A 16,073-nucleotide genomic window follows, 5' to 3' on the forward strand; every position below is an offset into this window, starting at 1 on the left:
GCAGACATTTTCTGGGACTTCAATGAGAGGCAGTACTCTTCTTTTCTTTCAGGGTACCGATGCTTCAAAGCGGTGATGTTCCTGACGGGCCTGATGTTCGGCTCCGTCGTCATCTTCATGCTTTGCCACAAGGAGCGCGTGTTGGACACCCAGCTGAGCGTGGAGGCCTCAGTGGGCATCGGCCTGGGCATCGGGACGCTTTGTGGCCTGGTCACCATGCTGGTTCGCAGCGTGGGCCTCTTCATGGTGGGCCTGCTGCTGGGCCTGCTGGTGGCTGTGGCCACCCTGGTAGGCATGGAGGAGCTGTCCGACAGCCCGCCGCGCTCCGTCTGGGTGCCCCTGGGCGTGCTGCTTGGCCTAGGCATGCTGTTTGCTGTGCTCACACTGCAGTGGCAGCGTCTCTTTACCACGCTGTCCACAGCAGTGTTCGGCGCAGCAGTCATCACAGTGGCATTGGACTATTTTGTGGAGCTCTTCGCCCTCGTGTTGTATATCTACGAGCGGATTAAAGCAGAATCTGGCAAGCCGGTGTGCTGGCTGACTTGGGTGGTGCTCGGAGTGTGGCCTGCCCTCACTCTACTGGGTGTCATAATCCAGTGGAAGGTGACCGCTGGGGGATACTCCCATACCAAGAGTAAGCAAACCATGAAAATGTTATCCTTTTAGGTATATTTTTTATAACCAGCCTCACTGGTTAGTGGCTTTCTTACGGCTCCACAGCTGTTCAGTCCCAATCTCATGAGTTCCTTTGACCTTTTTATGTGGAAATGTTCTTACTTTCAATATTAAATGTAGCCCTGAGTTCTATTGTTGGTTTTTTTACTATCTAATTTCGCCAAACGTTTAAATGATCACTTTTGATCAATTTTTCCTTCTTTCTTCCAGAAAGAAATGTGACATCCTTCCAGTTTTTAATATTGCGTTGGACAGTTCTTAACCCAGTTTTAGTAGTTTCAGCATCTCTATAGATGTTTCCTCTGCTTGATATCAATGATTTAACCCTTCTGAAACAGATTAACATCTTTTCCACAACCACAGGATGCATCTTCTGACATTGTTGTTAAAAAATTAGAACCTACTCATACCTTCTCTTAGGGTTTAATAACCTGTTGCCAGCTGAAACATCATCATCCATGCAGTAATTATCCAATGGAAGAATCTTACCTGTTTGTTTAGTATAGCCCAGGTGGTGACTTACTTTTGGACGGGCAGTGTATCTTTATCTGGAAAGAAATACTTGTGTGTGTCTGTTCATTACATTACACTGAATGAGTGGACCATTGTCTTCCACAGTAATCATCAGCCGACAGCAAAGGAGGATGCAGGTGATGCGGATTCGTCAAAGGGACGACCGCTACCGCAACAAAAAGAAGAAAAAGCAGCAACAAGGTTCTTCATCCCACAATCACCAACTGGCCAAGCAACTTCACACTGAGCCGGCCTACCGCCGCAAACCAAACCCCATCCGTCGCTACGACACGGATGTTCTCTCTCCGGTGAGAAGCATCACTCTTTGTTTCATTGCCTCTTTGGGCAAAGTTTGTGCTTCATGTTAATCACAAACCACCTCAGTTTCCAGAGTCTTATTGAAGTTCAAATCATCAACATGCAACACATAGGTTGCACACAGACCATTAAGTCCAACCCTGAAAATAGAAAATATCTTCTCAAATATTTCCAATTCTAAACCAGTTCTGTCCTTTTTTTTTTTTTTAGAGCTACATCCAGAGTTTCAGAGACCGGCAGGTGCAGGCACAGCCTTTCCCAGGCCGGCTGGTTGGAGGCTCCCACACTGCTGTAGAGATGGGGTATGACTGTGGCTCCACAACTCCCCTCACTACAGCAGCAGGACCTTCTCTACAAGTTTGACCACTTCCTGACTTTCTTGGAGCTTCAACACACAATTTAACCACAGAGACACCAGACTCCAAGTCACTACTCCACTCGGGGCTAATGACTTGATAAACAGTCTAGGATTAGCCACTAATCGGACTGGATGAAGCCTTTAAATTGCTAAATTTGGGATTATAAACCTTATCTTCCTGCTGGAAACATCATTGTGGTGCAGAGGTTTGTGTAACCTCATTTTACTCTTTTTCTGTACATGCAAGTGCACAGATGCATGCACACTTAACAGAAACACTCATTGCAGCTACAACCTAAAAGGTTAACATGGAGACCTGAAGCAGCCTGCTGGAACCAGCCCCGACATCTGTGTCCTCATCTCAAGTCAAACTAGATCAGGTATCGGGACTTCTCTGCAAACCCACCTCAGGTTCTAATGCAGGAATCATTTGAAGATACAAACTACCATTTGCTGCTGCAGTAACTGATACTGTAGAAGCAAGCAGTTCCTAAGCCTGTAGGCCTCATGAAAGTTCTGAAAGGTCATCTATAAAGGGAATTAGTGACCCTTTAATGCAAACCTGGATCCCGTTTTTCCTGCTTTCTGTGCCATCTGGACTACAATTATCCTCTTCGAGAGGAGAAAAGACATCATTAATGTCATTTATATAGAGGGAAAACCCTTTGTCACCCTTGGTGCTGGACAATACTCTACTTCAAGCGTCAAACTGCTCTATAAAGGCCAGGGAATCTGTTTAAAGGGGTGCCTTGCCCCTCCTTGGACTGTACACGTAAGCAACAGGAGGGGGGTTACTGGCAGATCTCCCATCAATGGCTTGTTTTTGTGTTAAATGTGAGGCTTTTTTCGGGGAGGTAGCAACAGAGCTACACAAAGCAGGGTTTAAAGTTGGTTTGTTGTCTTCACAGATGCCTAGATAGTGAAGCTAGAAAGCTGTATTTACACTGGCACCTCGGATGAGAATTCTTCCAACACGAACAGAAAACAAGATTCAGGATTTTAAAGTGCTGGTAAACAGTCTGTGACAATTTAACAGTCTTTGTTTAGTGATTGCTGTACAAACAGATCATAAGAATGATTTTCATTTTGTTACCAGCTGAAAGAAATATAAACATCCTTATTAACTGTGGACAAACTGATTTTAATAAGGGCTGGATGCACTAGTTGTGTTGACTAGCTTCTGTTTTCAGAGGGAAAGCTAGCTAGCCAAGCCTGATAGCTTTCAATTCCAAGTTATCTTTATGATGCTAAATACTGAAAGTTGTAAAAGGAATGGATCAAGACTGCCTTTCTATTGATGTTTAGACATTTTCTATTTAACTTAGCAGTTTCCCAGAAAAAAAATAAGGATGCAAAGATGTTTTTTTCGTCCAATATATCAAAAACATTTCTAGTCTCTTAAAAAAAATATGAACAGTTACTGTTATTTTCTTATATTTCATGTTTCTTTGAGGGAAGCAAAACCTTTGTTAAGCTTTTGCCCAATGCTAATTATCCCAATTGTGTGCAGCATTGTGATGCAAACTTTTTTTCTTTTAAAAATTGTATGCTACTGGCACACCCATTAAGTGCAGGGAGAACAGCTAGCAAACAGTGGGTGTTGCTCCTGGCAGGCTTTCGAAAGATGGGCCAATCAGAGATGAGTGGGCTTTTTAGGAGGAGGATCTCAATGAGACAAAAGTTAAAAGACTAATTCTATCCACCAATCCATCCATTGTCTATACCTGCTTATTCCAATGCAGGGTTGCAGGGAGTCTGCAGCCTGTCCCAGCAGCTGCTATGTGAGAGCCAGTTTACCCTGGAAATGCAACCAGTCCATTGGAGGGTGGCTAATTCTGTTTTAAATAAAATACAGGGGTTGCAAATAGCCATAACTTGTTCTCTTTACCAGCACTGAAAGCTAGAGATAAAAATCTGCTGTGTGATGGTAAAATTTGTATCAAATACAACGTGCCTCCTTGAAAGCACCTGTATCAACCAAGACCAGGCCGAGGTGCCAATGTGAACAACGCTCACGAGTGTGAATAAAATGTGGACTAGTGGCCATAGAAACTTGTACTTAAACCAACTCTTTCCATCATGTGCATTTGTTTTCTTTATTCGGGACATTTTTGTCAACAGTAAAAATGTGAATACTTTGTTGTCTTTACCTCTTACAAGGAAAAACAAATCAATGTGTGGGGAGGGTGTAGGGTATTTTTTTGTGTGTGAAGCTGAAATGCATGACTACACTCCTCTGTTGCATCTCCTGATGCGTCCTTTGTGGCACCGGACACCCTCCACGCTCTCACGTGCATCAATGTGAAATTTGTACATAAAAAACACAGCACTTACTAACATTTTTTTTCTTTTATTTTTGCAATTTTAGCATTTTTCAAAGACTAATTTAATCTAAACATGTTTTTTTCTGTGGGATGTATTTATTTGCGGATTATATTTATTTCTGAGCCATTCTGCTTCGGAAAAAGCAGTGTCATAACTGTAGACCAGTAGCCTCATCCTTTTTTTTAAACTGATTTATGAGTATGACCATTAAAGCATGTGTTCCTATGGGCCTGTACACGATCAATGTCTGAGAGTCTTCTTTTAAACCAATGATGACATTCATGAAATATAAAATCCCCATTATTTGTATTCAGTACTATGTGTAACTCAAGGAATTATCTCTTCTTCCAACCAGCCCTCTTTCCCTTTCTTTCTTAGCATTTATGTCCAACTTTCCTTCATCTCTAAACATTTCTCTGTCTCCAGCTACATCTTCTTTTATCCACCCTTTGTTCTGATGGGGAAAAATACTGTTCGACTTTGAGGAATGTGATAGAAGCAGCTGCTGTCTGCACACATCCTCATAAAAATGCTCATATAATTATATGCAAAACATTTGAATGTAGGTGAACAGTAAGGTTTCTGTGAAATTTAGCTTAAATGGCAGAGCTGCAGAATAACTTATACAGCACATCATCTGACATTTTTAGTGGATTCATACTGCATTCAGCTGAGAAACAGCAGCAAGTACAGATAAATAAACCATGATGTAGCTACATATTGATGTCATTTTCAAATGAAATCAGTAGAGGACATAATGGGGAGGTTTTTTTTTTTTGTCTTTTTTTGTTTCAGGTTTATTTGCACAATGTTTCTTCATTTATTTTTTCCTCCAGCTCAAGCGGGCCGTATGTTTCCGTTACTTCCTGTCTTCTCTGTAGATTCGTTACATGATGTCTTGCTGGTGCTGTGTGGACTCGCTAACGACCTGCAGGGCAGAGATGTACGACACATAAAGACATTTTACATTTTTGTTGCATGCAGTAAAAGAAGAGCATGTCAATGTGATGTTGGACATTATTGTCCCACAATAGACTCTAGCAACACACTCAAACTACTTACTCATAAAAATCAAACCGCTGCAAATCAATTGGCAGGAGACTCCAAAAGCTACCTAAAATATGCGAATTGTCAAAATATACTTCTCTCTTTTACCTTTAGCTAAGCACTACAACCCAGTAGTTAACTATGGTAAAGCTAGCAAATGACATACTGCATGTTTTCACAGATTTTGGTTTGGGAAAAAAAGTCTTTGATTTTATTATTAGTAAAGTAAAATAGACTTCGTATTCCTGGCAATGAGTCAGCAGAAATGACAGTTTGCAGTAAGCTAGCAACAACACGTGCATCAAGCCCCACATTAGCCCCGTTGTCTTGCTGTGTAATCAGATCAAATCAAATTAATTTATAAAGCACTTTTCATACATAAGTTGCACAAAGTGCGTTAAATAATAAAGTGCACACAAAACTATTTGCAAATAGAAAAGAATATAAATTAGCAATTAAAAAGTTTACACCTAATATCTCTCTCTCACACACACACACACCCAAAGTTTGTACAGTCCTGCTTGTAGCCAATAAATCATAGATCCCTAAATCCAGACCTTCAGTGTTCTGAAGGTTTTAGATGTTTATGCTGCAACACACCTGAATCAAATGAAATGGTTCTTCTGCAGCTTGTCAAGTTACACAAAAGCCTATTAATGACCACAATATTCGAGTCATATGTGTCGCAGTAGAGGAACATCAAAAACCTGCAGGACCTTCTCAAGGACCAGAGTGTGAAAAATTGCATTAAACCTTCAGTTTGGTTTTTAATGCTGCATGGAGGTGTGGTGGTTATCACCGTGGCTTCCCAGCAAGAATGTCGCTGGTTTCACCCCTGGCTGGGGGAGGATCAAGCAGTGGCCTTCTGTGGAGGTTACATGTTCTCCCATGTATGTGTGGGTTCTCTCCCAGCATCGAACAACATGTACTTGGTCACTCCAAATTCTCCCTAGATGTGTGTGTGTGAGAGGTCGTAGGTGTGAGCGTGAGCGTTCATTTGTCCCTCTGTTGGCCCTGTGATGGACTGGTGACCTGTCCAGGTGCACCCGGCCTCTTGCCTGTGATTTGCTGGGATAGGCTCCAGCTTCCCGGCGACCCTTAATTGGACAGATAATGACTGAGACTTGATTCCAACAGCTTATTGTTAAAATCTGCAGAATGACCTATTAATTTGAGTCAGGTGTGTAAAATTAATTGTTAATTAATAATTAAATAAAATAATCAATAATCCCTTTTGTCTGCTTCCATGTTTAATTTCCATTAGTGTTTCAGAAGTGGCTATTTTTCATTTATATTAAAGTGAACCATAAAAAGGACTGGGTGACGTGTTTCTGATTCTTTCTGCTGCATGTAATAAACAGCTGATCAGTGCTGTTTTTACTGAGAAAAGCAGCAGCCCCATCTTGTCCTAACATGCCTTGGGTGTGTGTTTTCCCAGGAGGCTGCAGGTGTATCGTGCTTTGAGGTGTGTGCTTGTATGTTCACCCAGGAGGAGAATTTCATGTAAGGTCATTTTTAACACTGATGACACCGGAAAATAAAAAGAATGGCCCAACCTCACTGGAAATGTGTTTGCTTTATCAGGACAAGAATGAAAGAGGTGAAGAATTGATGTCCCTTTTGGCTATTTAGGGCAGAATTAACCTAAATAGCCAACTGACCCAGCCTGAATGCTGATCAATATACACCATTAGTTTAATTATGAAACTGGGAGGTGCTGGGATAGCACAATTATAAAGCTGGGAGTTACTAATCAATAATTAAGAAAGAAAAATAACTTCACTAAGTTACTTTGTATGCAAATCTTATATATATATTAATTATACATGAATACATACAAGTAAACATCTCAAAACTTTGAAGTAAGAAAAAATATGGGTAAATTAAGCATTAATGTAAAATCAAAATATTTTATTCAAGACCTATAAATAGTTCTGTGTACATGAATCCTAAATGAGAAAAAATAATATCTGATCACTTTAAAACAATAATTTGTTAATTTTCTTGGAATGACTATTATCATATTACTACTATAAAGCTGCATAGATGTCCCAAGCACACAGAGATTCCCCCCTTATTCTCCAAATCTTTTGATGATATTACATACTGTAGATGGTTGGATCTTCAAAGTCTTGACAATTGTACGTTGATGATCCTTTGTCTGAAATTGTTCGTGATTTTTAGACCCAGTTTGGTGAAGCTCTGTCCATCTTTCCATCTGAGAGACTCTGCCTCTCTGAAATGCTCCTTTTATACCAGTCATGTTACTGACCTGTTGCCAGGTAACCTGATTAGTTGTCCAATGCTCCTCCAGGTGTTTCTGGTTTGTACCAGGTACTTTTCCAGCCTTTTGTTGCTCCTGTTTCTAGACGTGTTGCTGCATCAGATTCCCTATCAGCTCTGATTTTCCATGAAATAATAAAATATCTTAGTTTGTTTAAGTTCTATTGGGAGCTTTTATTTACATTTTACTCTTTCCCAACCTTTTGTGAGTTGGGCTTTAGGCTACAAAAACTTGCTATTTTTGCTTATTACTTGCATCTTTTTTTAACTGAACAGAAAAATTTGGATGCATCGCCTGGAGAAACACAGTTGCATCTCCCGGGGAAACATGGACGCATCTCCTGGAGAAGCACGGATGCATCTCCTAGAGAAGCACGGATGCATCTCCTGGAGAAACATGGATGCATCTCCCGGAGAAACACGGATGCATCTCCCGGAGAAACATGGACGCATCTCCTGGAGAAGCACGGATGCATCTCCTGGAGAAACACGGATGCATCTCCTGGAGAAACATGGACGCATCTCCTGGAGAAGCATGGATGCATCTCCTGGAGAAACATGGACGCATCTCCCGGAGAAACATGGACGCATCTCCTGGAGAAACACGGATGCATCTCCTGGAGAAGCACGGATGCATCTCCTGGAGAAACATGGATGCATCTCCCGGAGAAACACGGATGCATCTCCTGGAGAAACATGGACGCATCTCCTGGAGAAACATGGATGCATCTCCCGGAGAAACATGGACGCATCTCCTGGAGAAACACGGTTGCATCTCCCGGGGAAACATGGAAGCATCTCCCGGAGAAACATGGATGCATCTCCTGGAGAAACACGGTTGCATCTCCCGGGGAAACATGGAAGCATCTCCTGGAGAAACACGGTTGCATCTCCCGGGGAAACATGGATGCATCTCCTGGAGAAACACGGTTGCATCTCCCGGGGAAACATGGAAGCATCTCCCGGAGAAACATGGATGCATCTCCTGGAGAAACACGGTTGCATCTCCCGGGGAAACATGGAAGCATCTCCTGGAGAAACACGGTTGCATCTCCCGGGGAAACATGGATGCATCTCCTGGAGAAACACGGTTGCATCTCCCGGGGAAACATGGAAGCATCTCCCGGAGAAACATGGACGCATCTCCTGGAGAAACACGGATGCATCTCACGGAAAAACACAGATGCATCTCCCGGAGAAACATGGATGGATCTCGCGGAGGAACACGGATGCATCTCCCGGAGAAACATGGATGGATGCATCTCCCGGAGAAACACGGAAGCATCTCCCGGAGAAACACGGATGCATCTCCCGGAGAAACACGGATGCATCTCCCGGAGAAACACGGATGCATCTCCCGGAGAAACATGGATGGATGCATCTCCCGGAGAAACACGGATGCATCTCCTGGAGAAACATGGATGCATCTCCCGGAGAAACATGGATGGATCTCCTGGAGGAACACGGATGCATCTCCCGGAGAAACACGGATGCATCTCCTGGAGAAACATGGATGCATCTCCCGGAGACACATGGATGGATCTCCTGGAGGAACATGGATGCATCTCCCAGAGAAACATGGATGCATCTCCTGGAGAAACACGGATGCATCTCCCGGAGAAACACGGATGCATCTCCCGGGGAAACATGGATGCATCTCCCGGAGAAACACGGATGCATCTCCCGGAGAAACACGGATGCATCTCCCGGGGAAACATGGATGGATCTCCCGGAAAAATGTGGATGGATTTCCCGGAGGAACATGGATGCATCTCCCAGAGAAACACGGATGGATCTCGCGGAGAAACACGGATGCTTCTCCCGGAGGAACACGGATGCTTCTCCCGGAGAAACACGGATGCATCTCCCGGAGGAACACGGATGCATCTCCCGGAGGAACACGGATGCATCTCCCGGAGAAACACGGATGGATCTCGCGGAGAAACACGGATGCATCTCCCGGAGAAACACGGATGGATCTCGCGGAGAAACACGGATGCATCTCCCGGAGAAACACGGATGGATCTCGCGGAGGAACACGGATGCATCTCCCGGAGGAACACGGATGCATCTCCCGGAGAAACACGGATGCATCTCCCGGAGAAACACGGATGCATCTCGCGGAGAAACACGGATGCATCTCCCGGAGAAACACGGATGGATCTCGCGGAGAAACACGGATGCATCTCCCGGAGAAACATGGATGCATCTCCTGGAGAAACACGGATGCATCTCCTGGAGAAACACGGATGCATCTCGCGGAGAAACACGGATGCATCTCCAGGAGGAACATGGATGCATCTCCCGGAGAAACACGGATGCATCTCCCGGAGAAACATGGATGGATCTCGCAGAGAAACACGGATGCATCTCCTGGAGAAACATGGATGGATCTCGCAGAGAAACACGGATGCATCTCCTGGAGAAACATGGATGCATCTCCTGGAGAAACACGGATGCATCTCCTGGAGAAACACGGATGCATTGGCATGACGTGCTTAACATTTTTAGAAACCCTTGCCTGGTTGCTGCTAAGCAACATTAGTCGTGTAGAAACCCAGACGGGATAATCATGAACTGAATCAGAAGTTTGCAGATGGCGTGCTTTACCTCTCCATCACGGGTCTCGATGGTCTTAATGAGGACGGTTTTCTTTGAATGCATCTCAGAGGAGCGCTGCTGGTGTTCAGGGCTGGTCTCTGATCGTCAGACAGAAAATATCATTAATATCTACGTCTAAATTATCTTGTCTAAATTAGCTAAGTGTGTGTGGGAAGTGTGCATCCTCAGGTCGATTCGTACCTCGGAAACTCAGGGTGGAGAAGCTGTGAACCGGCAGAGCAATCCTGCAAGTAGATAAGGAAGACATGACGAGTCAGGCTGAATCTAAAACTGAAAGAGACTCTGATGGCTCTGATCGTCACCTGTTTTCCTCTCCTTCGAGCAGCTTCCTGTAGGTGGCGATCTCCACATCCAGCGCCATCTTGACATTAAGGAGGTCCTGGTACTCGCGAAGGTGGCGCGCCATCTCGTCCTTCATGTTGGCGATCTCCGCCTCCAGCCGGACGATGGTGTCCTGGAAGCCAGCGGCCTCGCGTCCATGGCGGTCCTCCATGTCCCTCATCTGCCTCATCAGGGACTCATTCTGGGTTTGTCAGAGGGACCAATGTCTACTGAGGGGTTCAGAGATAAAGCTGAATAGGGGGTTTGGGGTTACGTACAGTGCCTTTGAGTGAGTCGATCTCGCAGGTGTAGGACTGGATCTGGTGTCTGAACTCCATGGTCTCCTGCCGGGCCTGCTTCAGGGCCTCATTGTTCTTACTCACTGCCTGGTTCAGGTCCGACACCTGCAGGAGCAGCAGCTGTTAGCAGCAAGGAGACGGTCGCTCCATGCACTTCATGAAGACTAGTACAGGAAAACCCGTCCACACACTCAATGCTGCAGAGCTACTGATAGTTGATCCAAACATCAGGTTGGATGTTTTCACCACGACTGCTGTAAGTAATGATCATGAGGCAAAGCCTGCACCACACAGCAGGACTAGACACCAGAGCAACACAGCATGTTGTGTTTCATTTTCTCACCTTTACAGTCATTTTGAGATTATTTTAAATAACTTTGCATTTAGTGTCTCTTCTCTGTGGTTTTGGGGGTTCAGTTATGTTTTTTTTTTTGTTTGTTTGTTTTTTTGTTTGTTTTGTTGTTGTTTTTTTTGTTTACATTAAGGAAAGTGAAAACATGGGGGGGGGGGGATTGTCAAATGTGAAAATAATGAATAAATGTAGGATTTAAAAAGAAAATATAAATTAAATATAAATGAAAATAAATATAACTTAAGCAGTAAATATGTTTATAAATAAATAGAAAATATATCATTATAAATTTATTTAATATGTTTACAGATCAATTTTTGATAATGGTTTAATAATTTTGCCTTTTGTGTTACTTCTGGAGTTTCCCTCCTACTGTACATGTTGAGTTTGCTGCCCTCTGCTGGTCTGAGTGTACATTACAAACATCAGTTTCAGGTTTTATATAAATGTGTTTATAAAAATAAAAAATATCAATAAATAAAATATATAAATATTTAAATATAGATATGAACGTAAACTGGACCTTGGACTTGTACCACTCCTCGGCCTCGGCTATGTTCTTGGCGGCGATGCCCTCGTATTGCGCCCTGATGTCTCGCAGCGCTGCCGTCAGGTCTGGTTTGGACATGTCCATCTGGATCTGGACCTGTGTCTCCTGCATCTGGGTCTGCAGCTCACGGATCTCCTGCAGGAGGACGGAGAGACGGTGGGGTTACACTCTGTCTGCAGGTCTGCGTGTTTGTACACAACCAGCTGGGATCAAACATGGATGATGAGCATGTCACTCTGTTCAGAACAGCCGGTGAGAGATGCAGGCTGGCATGATGAAGGCCTGTGCTGTTCAGTATGAGTGTAAATGACATGTCAGGAAACTTAGCGTGTTTTAAACTGAACTAAAATGCATTTGAAAGAAAACTAAAGAAAGAAATCAGAAGGCGAAAACGGCCAGACAAAAGTTTTTACATGAATCTGTTATTTGCTGTTTTTCTAGGTTGTTGGTGTCTGCATGGTGGCTGGTGGTTGGTCCGGCTGCCTCACAGCAGGAGGCTTTGCTGTCTGGAGTTTGCATGTTCTTCCTGTGCAAATAATGAACTTTATACATCCGTCTCACCCTCTGCTGGTTCGAGCTTAAAGATGCGACTGAATTTAGGACTGTGCAGGGGAGCAGAAGGGAGGTAAACGATAAAACAACCTCTTCATGGATCCTCTTCAGGAAGGCTATCTCCTCCTGCAGCGTCTCGATGCGCCTCTCCAGGTCCAGGCGGGCCAGCGTGGCAGCATCCACATCCTGCAACAGTCCAGCACAGCAGATGTTACAGCCCAGGACCGCGTTAGCAGCTGTGTGGTAGCAGGTGGGTGAAGACATAGTCTACTTACACTTTACTGACCAATAAATAAAAACAGAACCTACTGACTGTTGCAGCACTCTTTAATGAGTTTAATGAAGACCAAAAGGAAACCGAGTCAAGAGGTGAAGAAGTGCAGCAACAGAAAAGCAAGTAAGAAGGAATTTTTACTAATGAATTAGAGTAAATAAAGTCTTTTCCAGCATGTCTGGTGCTTCGTGCGTTTACAGTTTGATTGTGAGCTTCTAATAAATATTTGGGTGCAGTAATGCTTCAGATGTCAGAGGAGACGAGGAGGGTTTAACACCACCATTTCCACCGCTTAGGGATGAGTCACATGATCTTTACCATGTCTCACGTGGTTGCTGTCGGGGCTGGTAACAGGCATGCAGTCTGAGTTACTAACAATAAACTTTGTGTAGTAATTATACAAATAAAATCATGTGACCTACAATAAACTAAACAGTTGTCTTTTAGGCCAAATGTGATGCATTTTATTTCTAATTTCAAACTTGTGCAGTTAGCTTAACGATGGCTGACAAGGATGTAACATCCCTTTAAAGTGTTATACCATCCTCTCACATTAAACTTACAATAATTTATAGATTTTATTCATTTCAAAGGTGCCTGGGCAGTGAGAAAGCGCCTGCTGGGAAGCTGCCGAAGACCTCGGTAGGATGTAACAAAGGACCACCGTCCATTTGACATTACCTCCAAATCTGACTTGTAGTAGCTTGTAGTAAACAAATGTGGGTATTTTATCTCATAGTTTGGGAGATGTAGCTCTAAAATTCAGCGAGTTACAGGTGCTGACGCACAAACTTTCCCAGCACTTCAACTCTTGAATGTGAAGTGAAGCGACAGTAAATCTGCAGACCTACCGCTCTGAAGGCAGCCAGGTTGTTCTCTGCCTCCTCTTTCTGAAGAATCTCCTCCTGCAGTCTGGAAACAGACACAACAACAGCCCACAAATCACGTCTTTATCTCAGTTTATTTATTTTAAATACATTCAAAGGACATTTTCCTAAAATGTTTGATCGCCACCTGAAACACGTTGTACCAGCCATGTAATTAACCAGTTCGAAGAGAGTGCGTCTAACTAAACATGAGGCTGATTTGTATAAAGAAACGTCCTTTAAGTAAAACACACTGTGGAAATGTGAAAAAGGGCTTGGTAGCTGCACACCGAGCTTCATGCCGGACGTTGTCAGTGAAGCCCAGTAAAAAGGAACAGCCTGGTTTTTCCTTGGACCTCCAGTGGAAGCTGTTCAGCTCCTCGTAAAAAACCCTCTCCCTCTGGACTGCATCTTTGAAAGTGACACTTACAACGTAAACCACAGACCGGCGGAGAGAAAACAGAGCACTAGAGACGCGTTGCGAGCGCGTTCCTGTCCTTTTATAGAAGCAGCAGCCTGCCGGCTCACAGGCAGCCATCCGTCATCTTCCCAGTGCACGGCAGCATGTTGGAGAATGAATTTCTGCTTGTTTCACTGGGACGTGATCAGCTGATTACCACAGAAATGATGACATTTATACTGGAAGGGAAGTGTTTGAGTAGACTAGTGTGGGTTGAGTTTCCCGCCTTGGCAGCTGTAGGATGAAGGGCAAACATCTGGGCTGGACCAGCTCAGCCTTCACATCATTTACTAAACGGTTCATGTTTGTTCATGCAAGTTGGGTCCAAATCAGGGACTTGCTTTAATGTGCTTTAAATTCTGATCCTGTTGAAAGGTCTTTCTGAGTGCACTGGACTAATGTTTTGTCCTGTTCGTGGTCCAAACAGCTAGTTGACGTCTCTGCTACTCGCCCCAGCAACTGACTCGCCGTGCGAAGGCAAACTACAAATCATGTGTTTGTACTACAAGATGAGGTCATCAGTGTGTCACTTCCTTTTGACTTTTGCTCTTTTGTTTCCAGATTAGTATTTTGCCTCCGGTAGATTTGTCTCGGCACTTGTGTGTAAACTGTGTTTAACAACATTTGTTTTCTAAACAGACACTGGACACACATTTATGTGCCAAAGTGTCATTTAATTAAAACCTTTCTTTCTTATTGATTATAAAAGTGCATAGACGCACGAGGCAGGTGTTATCCAGTATGCGATGACATTTAAATATAAACCGTCTTGTTACAACAAAGACATGAAGGCTGATGTTCAGCTTCAGAGAAAGAATCCATAAATATTCATTAAAAACAAGACGAGCGAAGATCAGGTCAGAAATCAAAACAAAAACGTTTTCTCACACAAGCTGGTCTCCTTCAATCTGCAGAGAAAACAGGACAATTTCCGAGTTCCTGAAACTACAACAAACCCCCCATACACACACCCCACACACACCCCATACACACCCCACACACACCCCACACCCCATACACCCCCCCACAAACCCCCCCACACACACCCCATACACCCCACACACCCCCCCTACACCCCCCACACACCCCATACACCCCACACACACCTCACACACACCCCATACACACACCCCACACACACACCACCCAAACCCTACACACCCCATACACCCTCCCCCTACACACCCCATACACCCCCCCCCCCCCCACACACACACACACACACACACAGGACAGGTGAAATCCTGCACACGTGTTATCTCAACCCTCCTTTCATTTTGAAGCTGCATGTTACCTACACATGACATCCCACAGCCAGCCTCCACATTCCCACACACCTCCCAGACACCGCCCACACACACACACACATAGACACCCTTCTGGCCCCGCCCACCTGATTTTCAGCTTGTCCAGGTCATCAGCCAGGTTGTCCCGCTCCACCTCGATGCGTGACCTCTGATTGGTCAGGATCTCCACCTGCCTCCTGAGCTCGCTCATCTCCTCCTCGTACAGGTCGGCGATGCGCGTGGGTTCGCGGCCTCGGAGACGCTCCACCTCCACCGTCAGCGCCTGGTTCTGCTGCTCCAGGAAGCGCACCTTCTCGATGTAGCTGGCAAAGCGGTCGTTCAGGTGCTGCAGCTCTGCCTTTTCGTTGGTGCGCGTGGTCAGGAACTCCTGGTTCAGAGCATCGGCCAGGTTAAAATCCAGGGTCTCACCCATGCCGCCGTAGGAGCGGCCTACAGAGGCCCGGGAGGCCAGCGGCCTGCCGTAGTAGCTGGAGGAGACGCGGTAGGCCGGCGTGGAGCTGCTACGGGTCACCTCGTAGACCCTGGAGCTGATGTGGCCCCCGCCACTGCCGCTGTGGCCCAGCATGGACCGGTTGAGGGAGGGCGAGGCATAGGTGCCATGACCGAAGTTGCGGCGGTAGGAGGAGGCGCTTTGGGCGGTGCAGCTGTAGGTCATGTTGGAGGATACGGAGAGCCTGGAGAGGGCTGCAGCAGAGAGGAGCTCTGACAAGAAAACTTTCTCTCCAAGATATTTGTAGTTACCCCTCCCTCACTTTTTACCCCCTCCTCCACCCTCACCCTTTCTCCTAATACCTGCTTCCTGTTTTCTCCCTTCATCAACCTCTCTTCTTCCTCCTTGCTCTTCTCTCCTCTTCTGCTCAGTCTTTCACCACTTACATGTTTCTTCTTCTCTATTTTATTTTCCATGAACCCTTATGTAACCGACACAAGTTCAAAAGAAATTATTTTCAA

The 16,073-nt window shown here is 44.8% G+C and overlaps 2 protein-coding genes across 3 annotated transcripts in view; one reads left to right on the forward strand and one right to left on the reverse strand.

The window, feature by feature from the left end:
• tmem198b (transmembrane protein 198b) overlaps positions 1–2,929 on the forward strand; it is a 40,763-nt gene extending 37,834 nt beyond the window's left edge. For both annotated transcript variants that reach the window (XM_041978299.1, XM_041978300.1), the window contains exons 3-5: positions 53–634; positions 1,294–1,496; positions 1,717–2,929. In XM_041978299.1, the coding sequence (XP_041834233.1) occupies positions 53–634; positions 1,294–1,496; positions 1,717–1,869 (938 nt within the window). In that variant the 3' untranslated portion in view covers positions 1,870–2,929. The remainder of the gene's footprint in view (positions 1–52; positions 635–1,293; positions 1,497–1,716) is intronic.
• A 1,335-nt stretch (positions 2,930–4,264) lies between these two features.
• desmb (desmin b) lies at positions 4,265–15,803 on the reverse strand. Its single transcript, XM_041978298.1, has 9 exons — positions 15,209–15,803; positions 13,341–13,401; positions 12,306–12,401; positions 11,637–11,798; positions 10,741–10,866; positions 10,444–10,664; positions 10,322–10,365; positions 10,130–10,218; positions 4,265–5,117 (listed from the first exon to the last, which is right to left on the reverse strand). The coding sequence occupies exons 1-9, from the start codon at positions 15,775–15,777 to the stop codon at positions 5,076–5,078; spliced, it is 1,410 nt and encodes a 469-aa protein (XP_041834232.1). The 5' UTR covers positions 15,778–15,803; the 3' UTR covers positions 4,265–5,075.
• Positions 15,804–16,073: the final 270 nt, after the last annotated feature.

Source organism: Melanotaenia boesemani, chromosome 24, assembly GCF_017639745.1.
Source record: "Melanotaenia boesemani isolate fMelBoe1 chromosome 24, fMelBoe1.pri, whole genome shotgun sequence".
Classification (NCBI taxonomy): domain Eukaryota; kingdom Metazoa; phylum Chordata; class Actinopteri; order Atheriniformes; family Melanotaeniidae; genus Melanotaenia; species Melanotaenia boesemani.